The 27913-nt window shown below is 42.5% G+C and overlaps 2 protein-coding genes across 3 annotated transcripts; one reads left to right on the top strand and one right to left on the bottom strand.

Moving 5' to 3' along the window:
• Positions 1–109: 109 nt before the first annotated feature.
• Positions 110–20359, bottom strand: LOC147918183 (uncharacterized). The gene is made up of 2 exons (XM_087422355.1): positions 17691–20359; positions 110–3693 (listed from the first exon to the last, which is right to left on the bottom strand). Exon 2 carries the CDS (start codon positions 3430–3432, stop codon positions 2917–2919), a length of 516 nt encoding a protein of 171 aa, XP_087278481.1. The 5' UTR covers positions 3433–3693; positions 17691–20359; the 3' UTR covers positions 110–2916.
• On the top strand, positions 3358–27515 carry LOC147918182 (serum paraoxonase/arylesterase 1-like). 2 transcript variants are annotated; one of them, XM_087422315.1, is made up of 9 exons: positions 3358–3504; positions 9062–9132; positions 10621–10676; positions 11914–12082; positions 15242–15368; positions 18571–18771; positions 20022–20103; positions 23860–23988; positions 26804–27515. In XM_087422315.1, exons 1-9 carry the CDS (start codon positions 3431–3433, stop codon positions 26960–26962), a joined length of 1068 nt encoding a protein of 355 aa, XP_087278441.1. In that variant the 5' UTR covers positions 3358–3430; the 3' UTR covers positions 26963–27515. The 2 variants fall into 2 exon arrangements, with proteins under 2 accessions (XP_087278441.1, XP_087278418.1); XM_087422292.1 differs by lacking the exon at positions 23860–23988 and having other exon boundaries at positions 3359–3504.
• The last annotated feature ends 398 nt before the right edge of the window (positions 27516–27913 follow it).

Here is a 27913-nt window from a genome sequence, read left to right as displayed (position 1 = left end):
AGTATTAGTCAGGGTTCTCTAGACAAACAGAACCAATAGTATAGATAGATAGATAGAGAGAGAGAGAGAGAGAGAGAGGGATGGATGGATGGATGGATGGATGGATGGATGGATGGATGGATGGATAGATAGATAGATAGATAGATAGATAGATAGATGGTAGCAATAGCAATAGAGATAGAGAGATATAAGATTTATTATGGGAATTGAGTCACATGATTATGGAGGCTGAGATATGCCATAATATGCTCTCTGCAAGCTGGAGACCCAGGAAAGCTGGTGGTATAATTCAGTCCAGTCTGAAGACCCGAGAAATGAGGGGGGCACTGGCATAATTCTCAGAGTTGGAAGGTCCGAGAACCAGAAGCTTTGATATCCAAGGGCAGGAGAAGATGGATGTCCCACCCCAGTAAAGAGAGCAATAATTCATCCTCCCTCCACCTTTTTGTTCCATTCAGGCCCTCAATGAATTGGGTAACACCTGCCCACACTGATGAAGGTTGAGCTTCTTTACTGAGTCTACTGATTCAAATGCTAATCTCTTCTGGAAACACTTTCACACACACACCCAGAAATGATGTTTTCCCCGCTATCTGAGCATCCCTTAGTCCAATCAAGTTGACATATAAAATTAACCATCACAACAACTCTGGCTGATGGCTCAGCTGCCAGCTCATCAGAGACCTCGAGCCAGAGGTATCCACCTATGCCACACCTAGATTCCTGACGCACAGAAATTATGAGATAATAAATGCATGCTGTTTTTAACTGCTAGGTTTTGATGTAATTTTTTGTACAGCAGTAGACAATTAATACTGAAGTAGAGCCTGTGGGACAAGGAAGTGTGAGAGAAATGGATGGATGAACAAAGATGTCTAAGTTTCGAGTTTGAGCAACTGGCTGGTAGTGGTGCCATTTACTGAAGTGTGGAGAGCTTGGAGGGCATAACATGTTATGGTGGGGAAATCAAGAGTTCTGCTTTGGACACATTTTGAAGAGACTATTAGACATCCCAAAGGGAGTGTCAACTAGCCAGCCAGTCAGTGAGCACAAAATGAGTGCTCACCAGCCAACCAGTCCTTAAATGTTCTATAAGGGACCACTCTTTGCCAGGCTGTTTTCTATGCCCTGGAATCATAGTGGGGAAAAAGAAAAAACCCCTGACCTCAAGGAGCTTACATTTCATTAGGCAGCAACAGACCACAAATGTATAAATAAATTAACAAGATGATTTCAGAAACAATGGGTAATGAAAAAAATGGGATAAGGTCAAAAGGTTGCTGGAGGTGGGTGTGCTACTTTAGCTAGAGAGATCAAGGATGATTTTTCAGAGACACAGTAAGAAGCTTGAGCTAGGTGTGTACAGTGGAAACACCAGCATACTGGTGGTATTTAAATCCACTGGAATTGATGGGATCTCCTTGAGGGAGAATGTAGAAAGAGGAGATATCTCAGAACTAGTCCCAGGGCTTTGTCATTTAGAGGTCAGTGACAGGAGGACCCTGCAAAGAAGTCCAAGAAGGTAGGAGAAAAACTGGGAGAGGGTGGGATCACAGATCCCAAGAGAGGAAAGTATTTGAAAAGAAGGGAGTGGTGATCTAAGCCCAATGTGGTTACAAGTTCCGTATGATTACGACGGAGAAATAATAGCTGGATCTGATAACATGGATGTTATGGATGGTTTAATAACAGCAAATGCCACAGTTGAGTAAAAGGAACACAAGCTGTATTAGAACAGGTTAAGTAGAGAATGGGAGATTGGAGATATTCCCTAAAGTGAGGTGCTGAGCCAAACAATCATTTTCTTATGCTCATAAACAGGGAGTAAGAAATTTGGGAAAGGCTCAGCAGGTGGATTCTTTTGCTCCACATTGTGTCCAACTGGGGTGCCTCAGCGGTATTCACTTGGTGGCTGGACTAGTCTGGAGTGTCCAAGAGGGTTGCTCTCATATGTCTGCTGCCTGGGTGGAGGTGGCTAGAAGGCTGGCCTTAGCTGGCCACTTCCCGTCTCCATGTTGTCAGGGCCTTTCTCGTGGATGCTCCAGTGGGGTGGTCAGATTTATTATGCAGAAGCTCAAGGTTTAAGAGCAAGTGTTCCAAGTGATAAGAGGTGGAAGTTGCTGGTCTCTAAGTCTGTGCCTGCAACTTTGAATAGCATGACTGTATTTTATGAATTAAGGCATTCACAGAGTCAGTGCCAACTTGAAGGGAGGGGTCCTGTGCCCCACTGCTCAATGGGAGGAGTGTCAAAGAATTTGTGGCCATTACTAATCCGTTACAAGAGGTGATAAAATGGAAGCAGCAACTGTTGACAAGTCCTTTGAAGAGATTTTATTTATTTTACAGGAGGAGCCAAGAAAGAAGGCAGTTGTTAGAATGTGGGATTAAAGAGCATTTTCCCAAGAAAACTATGAGAGACCCTAAAGCATGTTGGTATCCGATGGCAATATTTCAGAAAAGAGAGAATGATGCATGTTTGTAGGAGAAACAAGGTGTAACTGGGACCAAAATCCGTGAAAAGGAAAGGGATCCAGAGCAAAGGGAGGGGCTGGCCTTTAGTGAAGCAGGAAATACTTCATCCACCGCATCAGGAGAGAAGGGAGAGGTGGGTGTACAGAGGCATCTGGTTTCAGTTTTGCTCGGAAGTCCCCTTATCAGTGAGGCCTTCCCTGACTCCCTTTCCTTTAGTGGCACCTCAGTACTGCCTATCTCCCTTCCCTGCTGCTTCTTCTCCAAAGAAAATGTGTGCCCCCGTATGCATATGTGCATTATCCACAGCAGGATGTATGCAGTAGTGATACATTTTACTGAGTTCTGGCGCATAGCTGGTACTGAAAACACGTCAGCGAGTGCCTGAATTGAGTGAACCCCCGAGTGATGTACTGCACTGATGAGCTGTGAGGTCAGGAGTGGCGCTCAGAGAAGGAGATGCTTGAAATCCAGACGCTTGAAGGTGACACACAGTGGAGCTTGGTGAGAATGAAGTTTGACTTGAGGAGTTCCAAGCACAGCCCTCCCTTCCCTCCCTGCCTCTTCTGGCTGAGTCACGGTGATCAAGTTACTGACCCTCTCTGAGCCACAAGGTTTAGGACTCTTGGCACAAAGCGAGCGCTCATCAAAGCTGGGCTCTCCATTCACACGGCTCTCCACTTCCTCCAACTTGCTTGCTTGCTCCTTCTTGCCCGGTCTCGGCAGCTGTTCTCGGCCTCCTATCCTTAAAGCCTCGGGGAGCACGCAGCCCCAGCCTTGGGCGCTGCCCGGGAGCCCGCGCTGTCCTGGCGCCGGGCCGGGGGTGAGCGGCGGCCCCGGGGGGCGGGGCGGGGCGGGGCGGGCCAACCCCGGGCGCAGGAACGCGGCTCCGGCGGCAGGCAGGCAGGGTCTCCGGGCCGTCGGTGCGTCCGTCCATCCACCCTTCCGTCTGTCCCAGGCCATGGCGAAGCTGTTAGTGCTCACGCTCTTGGGGCTTGGACTGGCGCTCTTCAGGGACCACAGGTCTTCTTACCAGTAAGTCGGATTGTGGTGAGGGCTGCAGCCCTGTCGTCCTCACCTCCGCCAGGCCCGGGGGCACCCCCGACAGTGAGGTCCAGGCTCTTAGCAAGTCCACAGGCAAGTGCTGGAAGCACATCTTGCAGGGGTTCGTAAATGTTTGTCCAACTTGCGTGTGCCACTTGAAAGCATATCCTTGCTCACGGTCTGAGAGATGGGACAAGGAGACAACTGTCAGTGGTTGCATACCACTGACCAGTGAGTGGCCAAGTTGTTGCAGACACAAATTAATTTTTCATGACGAGCCGTATGCCTTGACTACAGATTCACTTCTCAACCTCGCTTCAGAACAGGTATCCAGACTGGGGGTTCCCCTGATGTTGTGTGAATTAGGGAAAGGAGCCTCCCTCTCCCCCGCGTCACCCCCGGCTGCCTAACCATGGCACAAAACTTCTTGGCTTGGAGATTCTCAATTTGAGGCCACACGGAGAGAGACAGAAAACTGGCGTGTGGAGCGGAGCAGGTGGGAGCGAATGCGCGTTCCACTGGGGGCCGGCCAGAGAGGATGGGGAGAGAACCCAGGTGCTGGCATTTGGTGTCCTGGGTTCTGGCTCTGCCTCTTCCGTTGCCGGGTCTTGGGCAAATCCCTTTAATCTCTAACGTTCGCTGCTTCAGTAAACCTGAGACGGTAAAATACACTCATATACGCAGCAACTAACACCTTGCCTGGGACATAGGAACTGTTTGATAAATGTTAGTGCCCTGCTTCCCTTAAAGTATTTGATAAACCCCGTTAGATACTATACAAGGGGGAAACAGTTTTAAAGAATGCATCAGTAGTTTCGTGGTAACTTTTACAGGGGTTCAAAGTCTAGAGATCATTATAATTCCTAAGTTTTAGTCAATAGTATCTTATTATTTACTTTGAAGTAAAACATTACTAAAAATCAAATTGAACATTTTGGATTTTTTAAAAAAATTATGTGACCCTGTGAACTGATTAGAAGCTTATGTTAAGAATAGGTTTTTTATAAGCTTTTTTAAAAATGTTGTTACAATTTGGGGTTTTAAATAATGTAAAAATTACAATTTGTGAGTTTTCATTAATCATGGTATTATTCGCTGCCAAAGGAGTGCACATAATTTTGCCACAGCATATGTGTGGATTGTGATACTACCCTGGGATGAAAAGAAAAGAGATGACATGATCATCTAACAAGCCCCTCTAGGCTCTCTCCTTTCAATTCTCCATTTCCATCCACACCTGGGTTTGTTCTGCCCACACTCTCCCAGTTGCCCCACATGAAATGTCTTCCAAAGGGTAACATCTGCCAGGAAGGAGTGAGACTCTATCTTTCCAATTTACCTTCCTTAATTTGCCTAAGAATGGAGACTGGGGGCATCTTGTATATGTTTACATGTAAAAGTATCGCCTCACCACCCCCACCCTACAAAGTTTCTCTTTTATCACAAGGTCTTAGCTTATTTCATTAAACATTAATATTTCCCCAAGTTCCTTGAAACATGAGTCTCAAGACTTGCTCCACAAAAAAAATGGGTTCCTTGGACAAATAAATTTGGGAAACGTCTGTTATAAGCTTCTAGAGGTTGATAGTGCTCTCTGTCATACTGAAAACTTTGAGAAGTCCTTCAGTAAAAGAAAGCATTTTGCTTTATTTAGTCATCATTTCACAGACTTATTTGCCCATAGCCTCCACTCCGTTTTTGATACCATCTATGAACATCCTGTATAACTCTCTGGGATACAGTTTGAGACGGGCTATTCTATACCATTGACTTCCACCAAAACTTAGATTTCAACCTGAAAATGTTAGGTCCTGGCCTTGGGCTGCAGGGGAAGCTCATATACAGAAACAAAGTTGTCAAGGGCAAATGGTTTCTGGGCCCCAAGCCTGATTCTGATTTTCCTGAGAAGGCAAAGCGCACTATGATCATAGCTGAACACGCTGTCAGTCTCTGTGAGTCCCTTTGTTGGCACTGCCTGTGGCTTCCCTGTGTAGACAGGGCGTCTGCAGGAGACACTTTGCCATGGGCTGCTGCAGTGGGAAGACCTTGGATTCTGGTTTGTGAGTAAGAATTTACTGTTTTACTTTCAACACCTGAATCCAGCGAGTGGAGAGGGAGCCTCAGTCCTCAAGCTTCCGGCTGTAACCGGATGACTGAGAAGGGAAAAGGAAAGTGGGAATGGGATGGACCTCTGGTCTTAGAATGCAGAGAGCGCTAGAAGAGCCGCAGGACAAATAGGAGCAATGCAGGGCTGAAAGGATGGTGGTTATGGAGATGGAGGATGGGAGCAGAGCTCTCATCTCCCCTATCAATGCAACCAATACCATCTTCTCGATTTGATGCACCAGCCTAGTAATTTCATGAAACAATTCAGCCGACGTCTACCAAACACCTTCTCTCTGCAAGCGCTGTTTTCATGCTGGAAGTCACAGGGATAAATAGCACACAATATTCACTCACCGATTTCAGAGTTGACTGTGAGCACCAAATCGAAAACTGGTAACCGTAAAACAACATGGTAAGAGACTTGGTAAATGAACATGTGAAAGTTCATGAGGGTAAAGGAAGGAGTTATTAATCCTGTCACAGAAGATCAGGAGGAGCTGCAGCACGTCAAGAGTAGGAGTCTTCCCGATGGGTTAGGAGGTAAAGGGCGTTCTAGGCAGAGGGAAAAGCATGAGAAAATGAAAAGAGGTGGGAAAGGGATATAGAGAAAAGGGTCCTTGGTATCAAGACACCTAATTTCAAATCCCAGCTATACCCTTTTAAGTAAGCGACCACAGCCAAACTACTTAGCTTCTCCATGCCTCAGTTTTCTTACCTATAAAACAGGTGAAGTATTTATCCTTGCCTCAAAGGTGACTAAGGAGATTAAATGAGAAGGTATGTGTGAGAGCCCTCAGCACAGGACGTGGCACATAGTAGACCCAATAAGGATTAGCGAATGAGTGAGGAGTGTGCAATGGCAGAAAGTAGACTGATGAGAGTGAGTATGGCCCCATGGAAAGTTCCAGATGGATTTCTTAATGCACAGCTAAAGAGCTCGCTTTCTTTTGTAAGGAGCCAGCATATATTTGCAAAGAATAATTCACAGCAGGGAGAATGTGATTTCTGGCCAGAGGGTAGAGGCTTATGAATCAAGGACACATCTCAGACATGTGGTCCTTATCCTTAGGCCTGGAACATTTGGACTTAATCAAGCCCTTGACAAGATATTTCCAGATAATTGAGAATAAGATAAAAACATATGAGCTGGATTAAGTGACACAGGTCGAATTGTCTTTTGGTGCTCCCTCCAGCTTTTAAGCTGTGCTGTCTGTCAATTTTGCTAGGGTAGAGGACTGAGTGGGAGCTTTGCATTCATTCCTGAGTTCCAATCCCAGCTCAGCCTCTTCATAACTTCGTGGCCCTGGGAAGCAGTTTAATGCTAGTCATCTGTAAAACAGGAAAAAGAATACCTCAGGGAGGTGTTTGAGGAGTAAACAAGGGTATACAGGGGACCAGAACTATAGGGGCAATGACTATCCTCTTGAGATATGTCTTGCTTTGGCCACTAATTTGAACTCAAAGCAACTGAGTGCTCCTTCCCTACCCTGGCCTCCTTTTACCTGTAGTTATTCTACCTTTTCCAGGTTAGAGATCATCATCCATGAGAGAGAAGCCTGAATTAGAATAGGGGCTGATGAGTTCTGCTTTTCTCTGCCGTCTGTGAACCCATCACGTTTAAGGAAGCTTTCAAGCCAGGCAGCATTGTTCTTTCCATGTGGTTTTGGCTCTAAGAAAGGCTAACTTGGCTATCCTTGGCCTTTTCCTCAAGTCTTGGCCCATTCAGCGATTTCACATCCTTGAGTCTCTTCTTCCATGCCACTCTTTGTGCTGTCCCTGGGTATATCTTCACTCTGTGGAATTTAACATCTTGTACGGTCCTTTGAGTTCCCTGGGGGGCTCAGCGAACATTCACTGAGCTTTCTCTAGACCAGAGTTATTCAAAATGGCGGGTCACAAAACCCATGTGGAAGATCGTGACCAGCATTTTCCAATAAATGAGGTCGAATTGAATAAAAAAGTTAAGAATGTGTCACACGTACCAGGGTGACAATTCTTTTGTGAACCTTGTTTCAGATGTGTGTGGTGTGGGTGTGTGGTGTGTGTTTCTACTACGTAAAATGCGTTTCCTAATGTGGGTCTCAGTCTGAAAAGTTCGCAAGCCACTGCTGCGTCACTTTACCTTTATTTCTTTATTGTGAACTATTGTGATTATAACGTCAGATTTCCATTATTGAAATACCTTTTAGTTTCTCAGGTCGTGGGGCAGATCTCAACTTTTCTTTGAAGTCTGCTTTCTAAGTTCATGTCCATGATTCTGGGAACCACCATCTCCTTGCAGGCCAGGCCTTCCTCATCTCTGGGTGTCTAGCAGCCAGTCCGGAGGTTGTCTGCTCTGGTTGTGCATCGGGATGAACTGTGGAGCTTTAACACAGCCCATCACTGGACTCCACTCCCAGCCTTATAGGTCAGACCCTCTTAGAAGTTGGAATTGATGGCCAATGGCATGGGAGGAGGAACATGCTACATTTTTCTTCTGAATGAATGGATGAAAGATCAATCACCCCCAAATTCCTATCATTTAGTAGCATGTTGGTAAGAATTTTATCCAGATTGCCCATTCTCCTCTAGCCCATCCTCCTCCTTCTGTGAGACTAAATTATCAGTGAGGCAAGTTAAGGATTTCTCAGCCTTTCTATCTTTAGCCATTAAATAAGTTTTCTAAGGATTCTTGGAAAATTGTCACTACTCACTATGAGTATATTGTATCACTAGTTCTCCAGAAAATGTTTATTGTTTAAATCTCTTGGCTGTGCTGACGTTGTGGTCCATTTCTTTCAAATGCCTCATCAATAGGTTTTCTCTGCCCAGGCATCCTGCTGTTACTTCCCTCTCACATCTGTGCTTTTTTCCTTTGTCCTTCACTCAAATGTCCCCACAATGTTGATGCACTCAGATTTAATAAGTTGCTTTTGTGTGTGTGAAATGCCTTTTATATGCTGGCCTTGGGTATGATTTTCTGAAGTTATAAATCCTGTGAGCACACCTGCATTTTTCAAGTCACATACCAGAAAGCAGATGCCCAGTCCAGGGTTTGGACCCACACTGGGCAGATGGGCAGGAGGCCCATCTGTTGGCAGGCCTAAAACATCAATGGAATAAATTGGAACCTTGTTGCTCTTTAACCCCAATTTCCACACAGGACCCTTACCCGGCTGATGAAACAGTTCCTGTTCCTACCAAAGTGCACAGAGCTCTGGAGAGGACACTGTATATCCTATTTGTGTATCTCTCCATCTCTGCTGAATAAATAGTAACTGTTGTGCCCAGAGGCCCGGGTGTCTTGCTCTGGCCTTGCCTGGTAGAGCTGCCAGGTTCCAGGCACCATCAACCCTGGGGTTGAAACCCAGGCAAAGTACGGTTAAGGAGAACGTTATTGGCTGCTTCCCTTTGCAACTTAATTATAATTTCTGAGTAGTCTTATTCTTTTTTTCTCCCCCAGAACACGACTTAACGCTTTCCGGGAAGTAGACCCAGTAGAACTTCCTAACTGTAATTTAGTTAAAGGAATAGGTGAGTACGAGAGAGGAGGAAGTATCTCACTTGAACTTGCAGTATTGTCTTGCTGTTTGTTTGATTACTACACCTGTTTAATTTTGTTCAAAAATAACACTGTGAACCTGGAGAGTATTAAGTCAGTGGTTAATTATAAATACCAAGGTACTTGACTTTTGACTTCACCAAGTTATTGCCAAGGCATTAACAATTTTTTGATTGTTTGTTTTCATTTGATCAGTTTAGCAATACCAATAGTCAGAACAATATTTGATTTTACAGTCATGTGACCCTAGGAGATGGCAGATGAGGGACAGAAGAGGGAGAAAAAGCAGTGAGAAGAGGGTAAATTTTTTAACAGCCCTCACACACCTTTGCAGTTACCACAAGGCTTCTCCTCATGCATCTCTCTTTTAATATCAGGGAGGAAAATTTTCCCAGACGCTCTCAGCAGATTTCCCCTTAGATCTCATTAGTCAGAACCAGACAGCAGTCTGGAGACCTAGCTGCAAAGGAAGCTGGGAAAGTAATCCTTGATCCTCCATTGTGGGAGGCAGGCTCTGTCAGCAAAGATAAAAGGGGGAGGGAGAATAGCCCTGGTAGGCAACCAACAGGGAGACACCAGGCCCCATCTGGTTTCAACCAACCAGCTTTGTTATTTGAGGACAACTTGTTTGAGGTCCACGCCTTTGTTGTGTTTTGGTGGTTGTTTTTAAGAATTATTTATCTCAGTTGACTAAGGTTGGAAAGGCTAGACTTGATGACTTATTCAGTTAGCATCAGTAAGCTTGGCCAGATAGTTTAATAGTGCAATTTTTTTCTAGAAAACAAATATGATATAGATTTTAAATATCACTGGATATTTGAAAAACAAACATCTCTGATGAGAGTAGCAATACAAAATCAAAAATCTCATTTGTCTCTAGATTGGTTGAAATTTTTAAAATTTACATGTGCTTAAAGTATAACTAACTTGGTGATATTTTAACTGACGTTTATAATTAATAGTAAATGCATATTCTGCATATGAAATGTATCCCTATTTTAACTGAAGCATTTGGAATGTGCTTATATTTCCAACATGGTTTTCAAAGAATTTATTTGATTTGGAACTATTAAGTATCAATATATATTGGTAGTTAACTCTGTCTTTCAAAAAAACAGCAAACTCTTTTCAAATTGTCATACCTTTAGTGCATTTTGTGAACTTCCATGAACTTTATGTGAGAGATTTCAGCCTCTGAGGAAAAAGTTCTCATCCACCAATTTAAAACAAATATATTAAGTGTAAATTTTATTACACTTACTTATATTAATGTCTTTTAATTTATATATAATCACATTAGTCAGTTTGAATAAATAAATGAAAGAATGAATTATTCTGAACCTATCAAAAAAGAGCTAAATATGCAGCCGCATTTTCAAGTTAGGAGTGATATAGAAGTGAATCACTAGCTTCCAGGAGAGCCTGAAACAATCTGTGCTGTGTATCCTCTTTTCCGGCAGAGGCTGGCTCTGAAGACTTGGAGATCCTTCCTAACGGACTGGCTTTCATTAGCTCCGTAAGTGTTTTCTTTTATTTACTGTGCTCGAGACCATTTTCTAGGACTGGCAGCTTAAGTCTTTTGTTTAAGCCTCCTGTATACTGATGCCCACCTTCAAATAAAATGAGCAGTCATATAGTTTAAAAAACAAACTGTGTGTGCCTTTTCACTGGTGATCTAGTTACGATCCTGTGTGTTCCATGTGTATGTGTATTCCTGTGGGTACACTGAACTCTTATATTACTTTATCTTCCATTGTAGCAATTTGTGAGCCCAGTGAGTTTAAGAATGGCTTTCCATTCAACTGTCTATCCCTTGAAGCACTTAAGTGATGTACTCAAATATTTGCTGAGTTGAGTGTGTGTTTATATATATTCCCTCTTATGTCATTTCAATTTTTACCTTTTTTTTTACACTTTTCAGAATAAGCCCTTTAATTTAACATTGTTGATAAGTCATTCCACAATTTCCAGTCTTTGAAGAGAGAAGCCACCATGTTTGCTGAATCTCTGCTGTATACAAATCACCGTGGTGGTGACATAGCTCAAAACAAAAGAGGTCAACTATCTAGTCTAGGATGACAGAGTTGATAGGATATAGTACAGAAGTCATCCAGCCACTGAAAACCCTTAGCTGCCTATTGTAATTTATTTAGTCCTGTCTTCTCTTATGAGAATGGGGGACTAGTCATCCTCTACAGTAGCATCTTGCAAATCTTTTTTTAAAGCAACATTATACATATTTCAAGCAAAATCTTATCTGGGACCCAATATCTAAAATAAATAACAGCTGTGTTCTTCTCATTGAAGGCTGAGAAAGGAGTTGTTCCCTGGGCTCACTAGACTTCCTCTTAACCTCTGTCCCTGAGATGCCTCCAAGGAACCCACCAGGGGACAGTTTGAAAACTATAATCAATGTTCTCTCCATATTCCTTGCTTGTATTATTAACGCCCATTGGTCAATGCCCCTTTGGTCTGCTCTTCCGTTTTCGATCTTTCTCGTGCATTGGTAGCTGTGGTAAGAAACACATGTGGCTTTGCTACTGGGGATGGAAGAGACTGTGCTTGTGCATTGTATGGGGTCAGCTGGTGGAGCCTGTGGCTTCCAGAGCCCTCCATGGGCCTATTACACAAGCCAGCTAAGAGGCTTCCCGTGGCCCGAAGCAGGCAGTGTGAGCCTCTGTGCCATCCACCACCTCCATCAGCATTTGAAGTATCTGTAATGTGCCGGCTTCTTCTCCTCTGTTATTTATAAGGGATTAAAATATCCTGGACTAAAGAGCTTTGAACCTGATAAGCCTGGCAAGATACTTCTGATGGACCTGAACGAAGAAGATCCAACGGTATTGGAATTGAGGATCATTGGAAGTAAATTTGATTTGTCTTCATTTAACCCTCACGGGATTAGCACATTCACAGATGAAGGTAACAATATTTAATGTTTATTAAAAACAAAACCAAAATTTAAAAAAATAACAGGAAAAATGTTAACAAAGGAATTTTTTTTTCATCCAAATAAACTATAATCATAAATAATATTCTTATTCTGGGTTTTAACCTTACCACCTATGTTAGTTAAATATAGTATTATAACCACTTAAATGCTTGAGAAAGCTAAAATATTTAAGATTTGTAAAGCACCTAATTTTTAAAAATACCAACATTCACATTATCCCTGTAATTACTATAGTAATAATACTCAATCCTAATAATTATGGATTTTTTCATTTTAAATAATTTTACAGATCCAGGCATTTACGGAAATAGATTTTTCTAACGTAAGGCATCTGCAACCTGTAGATCCACTGACAGAAAGTCACGTGGTCAGCTTTCTCTCAGCCCCGTCCCCTTCAGTGCCTCCTGTCCACTGGTTCCTCTGTTTTGTCTTCAAACTGCCTCTCCACATTTTAATAACATATTAACTCTCTTTTGACTTCATCCCATTGCTTCCTTTCTTTTTGCAGCCATTTCCTTGGTCTCTACATTAATTCTCAACCCCAGTTGCACACAGAAGCACCTAGGGAGTTTCAAAAAGCCTGATGCCCAGGCCCCCGCCCCAAATCTTTTGACTTAGTCAGTCTGAGGGAGGCCTGGGTGGCAGTGCTTGGTGAAAGTTCTCCAAGTGGTAAAAATGTAAGGCGAGGGTGAGAACCACGTCTGTACCTATGGCCTCCTCCTCCTCATCAGCCCGTCCCTCCTTCAGGCCTTCTTCCAGGCTTTCCCCATTGTGGACAGCTAGAATTGCTGCCTTCAACGTCATCAGCAACGTCCTCATTAACTAACTCTCCCTCTCTTCCAACTCTCCCTCTCCTCCTCTCCTGCCTGCCTCCCCTCCTCCCCTTGGCTATCCTTCCTTCCTTCCTTTCTCTCCTCCCCCTTCCTTCCCATCTCTCCCCTCCTTCCTTTCTCCACCTCATTTTACGTTCTTGACCACTTTCTCCTTCCAGTCGGTCACTCCTCCCTGATGGTCCAGTACACTTCTCTGTCCTCGTTCTGATCCTACTGCAGGGTTTCTCCCCCTGCTCATCACTGTGTCACTCATTTCGAATTCCCTGAGCATTCTCCAAAGGGGAGTTCCCCACAGGACTGACCTTTTGCTTCCTTTTTATTTTCTCCATTTCAGAAACTTCAACTATGTCACAACTATAACTGCACCTGCTTTCTCAGAGAACACTCCCAAATGTGGAGTATTCTTTTTTTTGTCTTTTTAATAAGCTCTTGAGTTCCATTCCTTCAGCTTATTAGATACTTCTATTTGGGTTCCTCTCCTATAACCACTTTAAACTCAAAATGTCAGAAAACGATTTTCCATCCTTTTATCTTCGTTTCTTCACCTCTATTCCGTATGACTTCCCTTCTTTTATACATATATATATGTGTGTGTGTGTATATATATATAAATTCCCTTTCAGTGTTCTCTCCACCCATGTATCAACATTATATTTTCTTTTGAAGACATTTCTAAGTGCAAAGAAATATAATGTTGGGTGTATGTACACATTTAAAAATAAAAATGGGGTAATATTACATAAATACTACACAAACCTTTCTTTAAATTGCTTTTGCGTTAAACACTACATCATGGACTCCTTTCTATGACAGTGCGTTTGGAGCTACTTTGCAATGGCTGCTTAGCATTCAGTTGTGTGGGAGTACCGTAATATAGTTCATCTCTTGATGGATATTCAGTCTGTTCCCACCTTTATGCTCCTTGCAAACAATGCCAAAATAAACATTCCTGTACATATATCTTCTGTGAATATTTCCTTAGGATAAATTGCTAAAGGTACAATATGCTGCACAAACACGAATCCAGGTTTTGATCCTCACTTATGTTTGATTTCCAACTCCCTCATTCCTTAGCCATCATCAGGGGTTTTTGATACTTCCTGTCAAATGCCTCTCATATCCTGTCCTGCCTTTTCTTGTCAATGCCATCCTCCTGGTCCAGTCCTTTCTCTCCACACGTCTAGATTACTGCTGTAGCCTCAGGTCATGTTACTCCTTGGCTCAAAGCCCCAGTGAGTAAACCCTGGATCCTTATCCTAAGCCCTAACAAGACTGGCCTTGGCTCCCTACCCCGATGGCTTCAGCTCTCCCACTCTTTCTTGCACTCACTCTCCTCCAACCACAACCTCACTATCAAGTGAATGTGCCAAGGAAACTCCCTGCCTCAGGCCCTTTGCACACTCTCTTCCCTCAGCCTGGAATGCTCTTTCCTCAGATGGTTACAAGTTAGGTCTCTTATTTCATTTAGGTCTCTGCTTTAATATCGTTTCATCAGAGAGAACTTCTCTGTCTCCCATGAAGAAAACATCATTCCTTTCCATCCCTCTATTCCATTTTATTTTCCCTTTGTATCACTTAACACCAACTCAAATAAATTAAACACTTGTGTGTTGAATGGACTTAATGATGAGCCTCTTAGCTGGCTTCTCTGTTCAAATCTCTTCAGTTCAACCTACTAAACTTTGCATTGTTTTCCTTTAAACACCAATTTGGTCAAGTCAAAGTCTTCTAGAGACTTACTGCTTCTTAAGGCCAAGACTACAATCTAACTTCACTTGCCGTCACACCTTCTTGACCACTTACACTGGCCTCTTTCAAGTCCCCAAGTCCCACTGACTCACGGAAGCTGCTTCCCTTTATACTGTCTCTCAGGCGTTCATCTTATGGAATTCATGATCTCACACTGTGTAAATTATAGCTGAGCACACCTTCTCACATTGGTATTTCCCACCTCTTTTATCTCTTTTATCTCAACTCTGCGTCTCCCTGAGACCATTTGCAATAGAAAATTTAACAAGCTCTTTCAAGTTTTAGTGTCAAGCACCGCTCCTTCTTAAGTTGAGGAGTTTTTCCCCCTGTGGAGTTTGGAGTTTTAGAGACTGTCACTCGTTCTTCCGTTAGCCATTTTTCTTTGGAGCAATCGCAAATGTTTCTCTCTACAAAGAGATGAAAATATTCCATCTGCCTGACACTCTAAGTCCTAGTTGGAGGTGGGTTGAAATTGCTTTTTGGAGACAGGACTGACAGCTGAGAGCTCAGTTAATGTTTCAATTTTTGTTTTTAATCTCTTCTCAGATGATACTGTGTACCTGCTGGTGGTGAACCATCCAGATTTGAAGTCCACAGTTGAGTTGTTTCAATTTCAAGAAGAAGAAAAATCACTTTTGCATCTGAAAACCATCAGACACAAACTTCTGCCTAAGTACTGAGATAGATCATGTTTGCATTTTCCTTGAACACCAGTGGATGGATAATCCACTTTTAGTTGTTCCTGTTGGCCTGTGGGTCAGGGGGATAATGGCTCCTTTCTAACCATCACAAACTCCTCCTAATGTTCTTCTGCAGAAACTTCTGAGGACTCAAGTCCCTCAGAGAAGATCCATCTATTCTCCCCTCATTTCCCCCGCTGGCTAGATGCTGGCTTATGGCTCCTGCCTTCAGAATGTCTGTCTGAGCTTTATCAAGAAAAAACTCTACTTTTCTCCAAAACCAGACTTAGTATTTCAAACACAAACCAGTTTCATAGATGAATTCCACATCTTGAGCTTATTTATTTGTTATTTATTTTCATAAAAAATAGAATCTTAGATGTTTCTATTAATTAGAAATTCATCCCTAGAGGACATCTGAAATCTGGTGCCTCTAAGACCTCCCTGTCCTGCCTCTACTGCTGTTTGGTTGCACACAATTTATGAAATAGCAGATCTGTAGTAACACTCAGCTCCATGCTAGGCCTCTTGATGATATCACATGTGAAGAAAGAAAACACCCAGGGATCCCTGATCCCTGTCAACCCAACACAAAGTCAATTTTCTGGCTTTCCTCAGGATTTGGTTTATGAGGCTAGTGATGGATTTAGGACAATAATCTGACACTATCTTCCCAACAATTTTTATCCTCTAATCATTATGATTTTCTAGAATTCCAACGTCTATTTGAATAATTTACGTACAGCATGCAAACGCCCCAATATTTGTAAATCTAGATTTCTTTTGAACCCTGTGTTATTTACATGCAGGTACCTAGCAAAGCGCCTGGCACGTACGTAGTGTGCGCTCAGAGGGCCCCTTCCTCTCCTTTCCTACCTGGTGGTTTTGAAGATGAGGAACTGAGACTGGAAAGAAATTGAGTTGCTGGGTGAAGGTCAATCAACCCAGTAGTAGCCGAGTAGGAACTCTGGCCCAGGGCTGCTTCTTCATCTTTGGGATGAGTGACTGTTTAGAGAGCCGCTTTTGATGGGAGAGTTTATTCACACATTTATTCCACAAATATATTTTGGAAAGAGAATGAGAACACTGAGTGTCTGGAGAATGTTTCAAATACCAAGATCTAAATGAGGGAAAAGTATGTAGAATGGAGAAGCTGGACTAGTGGTAATAATAGTTATAACAACTACTTAATGAGGTTTGACTGTAGGTTAGGTGCTGCAATAACCAATTTAAACAGATTATTCTATTAACTTTTTACAAATATCCTCTTAATTAGGTTTTATTATTATACCATTTTGGATTAAAAAAAATTTGAGACCTGGAGTAGTTAACTTGCCCCAGATGACACCACCAGTAAATGGTTGAGCTGGGATTTTAATCCTGGTAGCATGAGCCTGGAGCTGATGCTCTGAGCTACTATGAAATAGTGAAAACTTATTTTATTTGTGTCATCATTTAATCTTGGAAATCTCAGATATGTCCAATTTCTCAGGGTTAGAGTATATTTTTCTGGGTCAATTGCAAAAATATTGGTCTTTGGCAATATAGAACCAAACTGAAAATAACCATAGTGCCATAATTAATTAAAATTCTGCTCTCAATGCATACACTAGCCACATATACTTTCTGCTTTGTATTTGATGGTTGTTTATATGATTGTTTATAGCGTTAATATTGGAATTACTAAATCTATTATAATTGAAGCATGTTGTTATTGATGATAACACAATGGTCATTTTGGTCATTTACTAGATACCAGGCATGGTGCCAAGGTCTTTGCATTCATTCCTGGAGTGTATTCTCACCCTAACCTTTCAAGGTATAGAGAGGAAACTGAGGCTCACAATTTAGTGACATGCTGTGGCCCCACAGACAACAGCAAGCAACGTCAGAATTCAAATGAAGCCCATCAGATTTCAAAGCTATTACTCTAAACTCTTTCTTTCTGCTCCTTTTTTTTGAAAAATAGGCAAATGATTGTAAAGCATACTAAGTGTGAAAATTTACTTTTAAAAAAGAGAGAGAGAGAAAAACCAGCTTGCAAAGTTATGCCTGGAGCCTGTACAGACGAATCCTAAATTCCTTGACCTTTTTTCTCATGTGGTAATAGTGGCTCCCACTGACTGCGGGCCTAGTGAGTGGCAGCTCCCTGCAGAGCACGCAACAGACATCACTTCGTTGTCATTCCACTGCAACCCCACAAATTAAGATTCGGACCTTAGCCTCACAGTAATGAGTTGCATGACTGGGGGAAAATCATTTAATCTCTCTTTACAGATGAGAAAACTGAGGCTCTGTGTGCTTATCCAACTCACCCAGGAACCCAGAGCTGCATCAGAGCTGATGTGCTGGCTGTTATGCCCTCACATGAGAGCTGAGATCATTCTCTCCCGGATGATGGCCCAGGGGAACTTCTGTCACCTCAATCAGCAAAGAATGACTCACTTATGTGCTCGATGTTGTACCTGTTAAAGTAGAAAAATAGACTCATATATCTTAGATTTTCAGTAACATAGAATCAAAATCAGAAAGAAAAAAGGCCATAGCATCCTATTTCTGAGTATTCTCGTCCATGAGCAGTTTACTCAGTTTAGAATCATGAAACTTCAAGACTGGAAGCGACCTTTAAGCTGAAAGATAGACCAGTCCGTCTCATCCTCCTTTTACAGATAAGGAAACTGAGGCCCTGACATGAAATAGCTGACTTTCCCTAAATCACACAGCTAATAGTAGCAGAGCTTTAACTAAGATGCGAGTCTCAAGATTGCCAGCGTTTTTTCCACTGCCTGATGGTAACTTGGACTGTTTAATATGAGCATAAATAAATTTTGCCCTGATAATGATTCCTAGCCTAATTTAACGTCTACTGAATTTAGTATATCTACACACACACATGCAGGCACACACACACACACACACACACCCCATAGCACTATTTTTAAGATATAATTAATAGAATTTTTACATTATATTGCTGTAATAACCTCTTAGGGTTTCTTAGAGTAATTATTGTCTTTGTAGATTGTATAGATGGGGCTGACTTCATATTAATTCTGTGCCATAACAGCTAGAGTGAAGGCTCCATCTCACATCTTAATTTTAGGACTAGACATTAGTGAACAGCAGTGCATAACTCTCCAATGTACAATACCCTCATAGACCTGTATATATCACATATGTGTGTTCGTATTGCAGCATGAATGATATTGTCGCCGTGGGACCTGAGCACTTCTATGCCACAAATGATCGCTATTTTCTTGACCCCTACTTGAAATCCTGGGAGTTATATTTGGGTTTAGCATGGTCGTATGTTGTTTACTATAGTCCGAATGACATTCGAATGGTGGCAGACCAATTTGATTTTGCTAATGGAATCAACATTTCACCTGACAGCAAGTATGTGAACTCTTTAAAACATCATGCATTTCCTCAGATTCTCATAAGATCTCTTTAGAACATATTCCTTTTCTAAATAATGTGATACATTTTAACATGTTCTCCTAGTAAGAGAAAAATAGGAAAAATGTAAAATGTCTTAATTTTCCAGGGGGTAAAATTTATCAAATCAAAATTTTCCATTTTGTGAAGGCATATTTATTTAATTTCTTTTTTGGGGAAAAGAGTACATTTCAAGAGGGTGTATAAATATTTAGTATTACTAAATAATACTGTGATAAACATTTATTATTACTAAATAGCTTTGCTTTGACGGAAGATTTTTGATTTTATAACGAGATTAACAGTATGTAGGCATATATATATATATATATATATCTGTAGTGCAGGTTTGTGATAAGATAAAGAGCTTGCATGAAAATGTAAATCAAGGCACACTTCCTTCATCAAGTGTGTGTTACTACAGGGGAAAAATAAGTCAATTTAAGCAGTGTGCTTAGTGATGTGGCTGATTTACGTTACTATCTGCTAGTAGCCCTGAAACAAACAACTCACAGAGCACCAAGGATTTCAGAGGGTTAGTAACATATTTACAGAAAGCAACATGGACAGCTTTCAATTATTCATGTTATCTCCTGATCTTCAAAAACAGCAGAGAATCAAGCAGTCATTTCTCTCTTTGTTCTGGGATGCATTGTGCATAGACTGAGCACGGATCTTCACGATGAGTGTGGTGTTGCTCTGTGTGCAGAGTACTAAATCCACAGGGTCAAGACCACACTCAGGGTTGGAGGCGAGGAAGACTTCTTTCAGATCCAGGCCAAGCATCTTGTCTTCTCTCATATTTTCTCTGGACTAAAACAAGGGGTTGGTTGTCAAAGGGCTTTCCTGCAGCCTGCCTGAGAGAACTCACGGATCCCCTGAAATGCAGAACCTGGGGCTTGCCACTATACTGACAACCAAGAGAAGCACTGGAATGCTTTTGCTCCCAGATATTAAGGGCTGGTGTATGGGCTAAGTTCTGTCCCTATCGATCAGGGCCAGCTATTTAGAAATAACTTTTCAGAGATTAAAACTCCTTACTACACTGTAAACTCATTGAGTTCTTTCAGAGTTTGGTGTTCTTTGAGATGGGTTCCATTTTCCAGTCTCTAAGCAAAGTTCTTCCCTAGGAAGTTATTACGACTTCGTGGTAACCTTTTGAATCACATTTCTTCAAGCACTCTGATGTGGCTCTTTCTTCTTTGAAGGTATGTCTATGTAGCTGAATCGCTGGCTCATAAGATTCATGTGTATGAAAAGCACACTAATTGGACTTTAACTCCATTGAAGGTAAGACGTATTAACACTATAAGTTTGCAGAATGATAATTAGATTCTAATTGATTTGTGAAATTAAAAGTGAGGAAAAAAAGATTGTCTAATTGGAGGAGGTGAGAACCAATTTTTCACTCCTTTATTAAGAGTCATCAGCATCGTATGTGTTTGTTGTTCATTTTCGCTCAGTTGCAGAGTGGGAAGCAGCAGACCACACATCTCACCTATGAAACTCGGATTCTTTCTGCTCTAGTGAATTGTAAGCTTGGCATTGTGTTCATAGGTCCCTCCCTCCCTCCCGTCTTTCCTTCCTTCCTTCCCTCCTCCCTCCCTCTCTTCCTCCCCTCCCCAGCTTTCTCCCTCCCTTTCTTTTTTCCCTCCATGTTGATGGAACAGACAAGAAATAGCCTCAACTTGTATTTAACAAGACAGTGCTCTCCACAATATTTATAAAGCCCAAGTACTCACAATGGCCGCTGTGTGTGCGGTAGCCCATCCCTTTGTGCCTTTATCTCCAACCCTTGCCCCCAGCTGAGCCTCTTTTGTGTGTGTGTGTGTTCCTGGAGCTGCCCAGGCCTGGCCCTGCCTCAGGGTGGGGCACTTGTTCCCTCTGCTGGGTCATCTTCCTTCACATCTCCTCTTTCTCCACATCTCCATGGCTCCCTCCTTCATATGCTTCCAGATTTTACTAGTGTCACCTCAAGGAAGCCTACCCTGGCTACCTAGTCTAACTTGCAACTCTGCCCCCTCCACACACACACACACGCACACACACACACATTTCCTATCTCCTTTATTGCTTTATTTTCCCTTCAGCATTCATTACTAACATACTATACATTTTATTTATCCTCTCTATTCTCTGCCTCTCCCACTAGACTGTGGGCCCCACAAGGACAGATTTTATTCCATTTGTTCCTGGAAGAGTTCCTAACACCTAGTAGGCACTCAGCAATTACTTGTTAAATTAATATGATGGGGCCAGGTATGCTGCAGGGTTGCATCTTCTACCCCCACCAATTCTGATCCGGTCTGAAAGTTTGGGTCAAAAGAGGTAAAAACACAAAGTCGAGGAAAGAGAAAGTAAGAGCAAAGTGGAGCATTATGAAAGTAGCCCCCCCTCTGCCCCTGACAAACAGCAAGACATTGCGTTTCTGCCATTACCGCCCACAGCGTGAAGCACTATCACCAGGCACTGTGTGACTGTGCCCGTCAGCACATCCAAGGGCCTGTCACGGGAGCTTCACTCAGAGAAAATTAGCTTGAAGCAACATCAAATGTAACATCATGTTTGACGTTAAAAATCATTGGCAGGGCTAGTTTGGTACTACCTGAAGTAAAATGGATTTTCACACACTCATACTGGCTGAGGAAATAAAAACAAACCGTGGTGGTAACAATAGGGACTTCTGTAAATTGAAAGTTAAAGACCTTTATAAGAATAGAACCCAATCCAATATACATTCAACACAAAATGATAAATGCGCTGCTCCGGCCAAGGCAAGATTGAGGGCAGGGCTTGTTTCAGGTTTGGCTCCCATTTGGGCAACAAATCATGCCCATCTCGTGACATAGCAGGTCAGTGGAGACTACAGCCGCGACTGTAATGTTATTCTTTCTTTTGAAGGATCATGTTATTAAGTCCAGTTAATTAATACACGGAGTGCCAAGAAATTTGATAAACTAGCTGCGACTGATCTTAGAACTTGCGATGAGATGCGGATGGGTTTATGTCCTGTCAAAGTGTAGTATATACATACAACGGAATACTATTCAGCCTTAAAATGGAATGAAATACTAATACATGTTACAAAGAGAAGGAACGTTGAGGACATTATGCTATGTGAAATAAGCTAGACACGAAAGGACAAATATTGTATAATTCCACTTAGATGAGGTACCTAGAATAGGCAAATTCCTAGACAGTGAAATAGAGGTTACCAGCGGTTGGGGGAGGGAGGAATGGGGAGCTATTGGGTACAGAGCTTCTGTCTGGGATGATGGAAGTTTCCAGAAATGGATAGTGGTGATGGTCACACAACATTGTGAATGTACTTGCTGCCACTGAATTGTACACTTAAAAATGGTTAAAATAACAAATTTCATGTTATGCGTATTTTATCACAATAAAAATAATCCTTTCCTCCGGAAAAAAAAAATATTTCAGTCTCACTTGAATGAGTTCCAATTCTCTAAAACTTCGGATATTTGTTAACAGAGGATACAATTTTTCTCAGAGAATAATTGATTACGGTTCCTTAACCAAGGAATGTCAAGTTTTCCCCTTGGCTTGTGGAAGCATGAGATGTGGTCCGCATGTGCGTTGTGGTGAGTCAGTATTGCTAGGAATTATGGGTTTGCAAGGCAAGAGGGAAATGCCCGTCCAGCATGGGCTCCCTGCTGGACTCCAGCTCTTCCTTGGCAGGAGCCAGGTCTGCAGCTGACCCCGCACTCTGCAGGTGCCAGCTTCTTGCAGAGCACTTGGTAGGAGCTCAGTATTTGTGTGTGGAACGAATGAGATACCAGGCTTCTCTGTCCTTCTCCCACTCTCACCCCCGACTCTCATCTCTGCAGGCTTTTGTTTGCTTTGGAATTCACCAATTGGCTATCACCTCTTGCAAAGATAATAGCAGAGCCCTGAGACAAACGTTTTCCTCATCTCGAGAAGTTAATGTATGAGCCAAGGATGTCAGACACTGCGATAGATGGGGCTGTGGGGATGGAGAAGGCCTGGAGCTGATTTTGGCCAGAGGATGTTTGCTCAGCTGCCTCCTTTGGCCAACCTTGCCTGTGTCCAGGGTAAGAATGAGTGATGGCTCTGCATGACGGCAAAAAGGAAGCTCTGCCACAATGCTCGAGCCCTCTAGTCCCTTCACAGACACGTGGGGATAGCTCTCATTTTGAGTAGGACGCACAGGGCAGCGTTGGCGCACTGCAGCTGCCTGTGCATGCTCTGGCCTTTGCAACGAGCCACCCCCAGTTATTACAGGGCCTCTGGATGCTGGGTATGCTGGCCTCTGTTTGAGGTACATGGTAGATATTGTTTCTCCAACTGAGAGTTAGTGGTAAACAAATAGATGCGATTTCTCCCCGAGAGAAGGCAGCCAAGGTGATGAATGGTGGAATTAAGAATCATTGGTATTATTTATGATCCTGGAACAAAGCCTCGACAGCAATCTGTGCAGTCATCTCATGCTTGCAACTTATGTTTAGAAAATACGCAGCAGAAGAACAGGGAGCTGAATAACCTCAGGAAACCAAAGAAGAAACTGTTCCTCAACTTCAAGGCAAAAATCAGACCCCAGGTGATCATTTCTCCTTTGGCTGCACAGCCTATGATTAGCCACTAGAGAAGAGCCTACGTTTCATCGATGCTCTCATCACAAGTGAATCTACACGTCCTGGTTGTTTTCTGAATGCCTATAAAAATATCATCTGCACATGCCATTTTAGAAGGAACTGTTTTATGCTGCACTCAAAACTTGTTTTTCCTTCAGTTTTAGGTTCATGCACAGATGTTAGTCCAATTAATTTCATCTAACTTTTTACAGTCTTTCTGGCTTTCTATACCTTCCCCTCCATCATCTGTCCTAGAAACTGATAAAAATACTAGCATAGATGGAAAGCTAGAGGAATTCCCTGAGTGCTATTGAAATGGGACAGAATTGTGGTGACCAAGGCCAAGACGGTCGTTTGCACTGATGTTGCTCCATCACCTCTCAAATTTTTTCACTTTCTGCCCTTCCTTCTCTCCTTGGTTTTAATCTGGAAGTCCCTGGACTTGAACACACTCGTGGATAACATATCTGTGGACCCTGTGACAGGGGACCTTTGGATTGGATGCCATCCCAATGGCATGAAAATCTTCTTCTATGACTCGGCGAATCCTCCTGCATCAGCGGTTGGTTTGAAAAATGAATCAGATCAGTTACCTTATTCCCAGCTGTTTTTCAGTTGAAAACATAAATCTCAATTATATGTGCAATTGAAAGGGGGGAGATGGACAGATGATCCGAATGATCAGATATCAAAAGGAATTTGATTTGGGAGGCCTTGTAGTCAGAGTGTAGGCAGGACACAGGTGGTAAACTGGGTAGTTTGAGGGGATTTAATAAGGGCCCTATATACAAAGGTGTGGGCAGAGCGGAAAGAAACCAAGAGGGGATAATGCAGTACCCCAGGGATGGCAAGGGGGACAGGAAATGGCTCCAGAAGCCAGACAAGAAGAGAGCTCTGTGTGGAGAGGGTCCTCTGAGAGGAACCTGGCGTCTGCTTGAGGGATACAGCCAGCCACCAGTGACTCCACCTGGAGGAAAAACCCCACCTCCCTCTCAGTGCTCCCATCCCCCCGCTGCTGCTGCTCCTTGATGGACCCTAACTGGGAGCTGGAGGGCAAGGGAGCCCTGAAAGTTGGCCTCTGTACCAGTCTGAGCAGAGTGGAGAGTGGGCCTGGAGGGCTGGGTTAGGATAGCCAGCACTCGACTGGGCTCCATATCTTTATCAATAGGGCGTTTCTCCAACTTGGGAATTCGTAATAGTTTAAAAAATAGAATGGACCACAGTGCTATGGTCTAATCATTTGTTTGCTACCTGCCTTCCTATTCAACTCCCTCTTTCCGTGTGTCAGTATATGCACATGTTAATGCCATGGACCAGTCCAAAGCACAAATGGCCATCCTCTCTAAACTATCCCTGCAGAATGGGAAGATAAGTCACTTGCTGGAATTATTTTGGCTTAAAAAACCTTATCTTCCATGTTAGTTACAGTACCCAAAGACCCTATTTGCGTCCATGGTCTTTCTTCAGTGGACTATTTTGGCACTGCAAACAAGAATTTGAAACTCACTTTGCCATAGGCATTTGAATGTTTACTATGATTCATCAGCGTTTTCTTTGAGTTTTCAGTATGTACTAATTATACTTGTTATTTACATCAAATACATAATTTTGACCTAGTTTACTGCTATGTTTTTCTTTTTTTTTGGTGAGCAAGATCAGCCCTGAGCTAACATCCATGCCAATCCTCCTCTTTTTACTGAAGAAGAGAGCCCTGAGCTAACATCTGTGCTTATCTTCCTCCACTTTATGTGGGACACTGCCACAGCATGGCCTCACAAGCAGTGCGTTGGTGCGTGCCTGGGATCCGAACCTGGGCCCCCAGCAGCGGAGCGCGCGCACTTAACCACTACACCACGGGGCCAGCCCCTGCTATGTATTTTTTTAAAGCTTCAAGAGTCAGTATCATTCCCCACCTCCACCAGAAAAAAAAGTATTTTTTAAAGTCTGTGTCTCTTGGATTTAAAAAAATGTCTATTTCCAATTATTCTGGCCCTTCATACCATTTCTCTATAGGTTTACAGGACAGTTGTGATTATGTTTAATGGCAAGCCTTTGTGCCTTTGCTAGTTTTTAGCTATTAGGATTGCTGTATGGTATGTTTAATAGAATTGAAGAAATGTATGCTATGGTGTGTTCACTGTTCAGCACAGAAAAATGTTAGATTCTAATTTGTTCTTGCTTGTTAGCTCATTTGGTGAACTTGGGTCGTTTGCTATAGCATAGACTTGGTTTGCTGTTCTGGAAAAAATACTCTTTTCTAATGATGGATCTGGGAAGGAATAGCAAAAAGTAATAACAACCCATTATCCAATGCACTGCCCCATAGTAGAGTGATTTACTTTATTAGAAGGAGGCTTTACTAAGCTAAGGTGCACCAGCAACTATTTCCCAGTAAGTGACTCCTACTTGTTAATGCTACAGCAATTTCCTAACACATCTGTCTTTGGTGCCAGCTGTTTTAAAGAGGTCTTTTTAAATGCTCCCACTGACCCTTTAATATCCAGGCACTGGCCTTCCTAGTCTGCCATATTTGATGTTTTTGTACGTAGGTACCCTTTCTTCAAGTCATTGTATTTTATCCTAAAGGCTTAAGACTAATAGAAGTTAGACTTAAAAGGGAACTTAGAGTTAATTCAGTCCCACTCATCTCATTCTACAGATGAGAAACGAATGGTAGGGGGAAGATCCTAAACATGACCCTGGGCTCCTGCCTTACAGTGTGCTCTTTATAGTAGGATGACTCATATAAAATTGCCATTTCATCAGCAAAAATGGTCAAATATCGGCGATTACTACAGTCACCTTAACATATTACTACACTGTTTCTGATGATACAATCATATTCCTGCTCAACTAAATGAAGGAAACTGAACGTATAAAATTTTTTACTCTTAGAGTTGGGACCTTAAGTTCAGAGTAATAGATGAGTGTGGTGTAGAGATATGTTCTTTATTGGGCAATACTTTTTTTTGCCAGCATTTAAAAACCAAGAATGAAGTGTAAACATCCAAATTCCTAGCTTATCTGAAAATACACAAAACTGGCCTAATTCCAGCATGGCAATAATTTCACTAACAGCCCCCCTCCCTGTTTACCATAGTCCCTTCTGCTCCCTAATGTCTCACAGGGAGGCTGTGCTACTCACTTATACTTCTTGCCTTGCCTCTATAGGCCTATGTATGTCTCTCTCTCTGTCTCTCAAAAATCACCTGATCAAACCTGTCATTTTGCCAATGAGGAAATAGGTGTCTTAGAGAGTAATTCTGGAGCAAAATAGGATTTACCTAAAGGCTTCTTATGGAGAAATGAACCCATACTTAAAATTATGTCTTGAGTGACTCTTAAAAAAATATTAATCTAATATTATTTTTTGATAGGTGCTCCGAATCCAGAACATTGTATCAGAACAACCCAAAGTCACAGTGGTTTATGCAGAAAATGGTACAGTGTTGCAAGGAAGTGCAGCTGCCTCTGTGTACAAGGGGAAACTGCTGATTGGCACTGTGTCCCACAAAGCTCTGTACTGTGAGCTCTAACAGGTCGATTTGCACCCCTGCCACGGAAGCTGTAAGGCCGTCATTTCAACCGCTTGCTACATCTAAGGGGCTGTGGGGATCTCATCTGAATGTGAACGTCGACCCTAAATTTGGACATCACAAGGGATGAAAGTGCTTATTAACTGGGAACAGACACGATGCATAAGGCTTTTCTGAGAGTACAATATCAAATCAGTCTTGGAATACTTGAAAATATCACTTACCAATAAAAATCCTTTTCAATAAAATGGCGAAAATTGTCACGTCAGTTGTCAGGTCTCAAATAATTTAATTGTATGTGACCCCAAAAGTACTTTCCCTAAACCGTGTGTTCCCCGAGAGCACATGAGCTTATCGCTGCCTTGCCGGGTCTTGTTCAGACAACAGGAGAGCAGGATGACCTCAGTGTCATCAGAACTCCAGTTCTCACTCAGCGGCTCAGTTCACATGCCAGAAAACCAGATGTGCGCTAAAACGTTACCCCTCAACTCCAGGCGTGACTGCCTAGCAAAGCCGGTGGGCCCAGGGGCACAGTCAACCCCCTCACATTCCCCCTTCTATGTATGACTCTTCAGTAAATATAAACCTGAATTATCCCGACTTTCCTTTGACTCTTGCTTATTCAATTCTCTTCTAGCAATGGCACGTAGGAAAATCTTAAAATTCTTGGGAGTGTTGTCACATCTGAAAATTCTGAGTGTCTATTAGCTCAGCACAAATTGTACATTCTAGCTTCTTTGACCCAGTGAAAGGAGGTTTGTTCACGTCAATGACTGGATACAGAGTGAAGCCCATAACTGATTCAGGGAGAGCTAAGCGCCCCCAAAGCCAATATTGCTGTTGAGGTGGTGGTTGTTTTTTTCTCTTCTCACTTCCTGTGGAGGCTAAGAGGAAAACAATAGACAGGAAAACAAACAAAAGTAGGAGAGATCAACAACCTGTGGCTGTCTT

Source organism: Ceratotherium simum, chromosome 1 (genome assembly GCF_057802395.1).
Source record: "Ceratotherium simum simum isolate JZ-2026a chromosome 1, ASM5780239v1, whole genome shotgun sequence".
Lineage (NCBI taxonomy): Eukaryota > Metazoa > Chordata > Mammalia > Perissodactyla > Rhinocerotidae > Ceratotherium > Ceratotherium simum.
This window is presented reverse-complemented; position numbering and strand designations above follow the sequence as displayed.

Bases quoted from the DNA above. Each gene is read 5' to 3' on its own strand.
- LOC147918182 (XM_087422315.1), top strand. From the start codon at position 3,431: ATGGCGAAGCTGTTAGTGCTCACGCTCTTGGGGCTTGGACTGGCGCTC. The intron at 3,505-9,061 runs GTAAGTCGGATT...TTTCTCCCCCAG, and splicing joins GACCACAGGTCTTCTTACCA to AACACGACTTAACGCTTTCC. The intron at 23,989-26,803 runs GTTGGTTTGAAA...ATTTTTTGATAG, and splicing joins CGAATCCTCCTGCATCAGCG to GTGCTCCGAATCCAGAACAT.
- LOC147918183 (XM_087422355.1), bottom strand. From the start codon at position 3,432: ATGGCCTGGGACAGACGGAAGGGTGGATGGACGGACGCACCGACGGCC.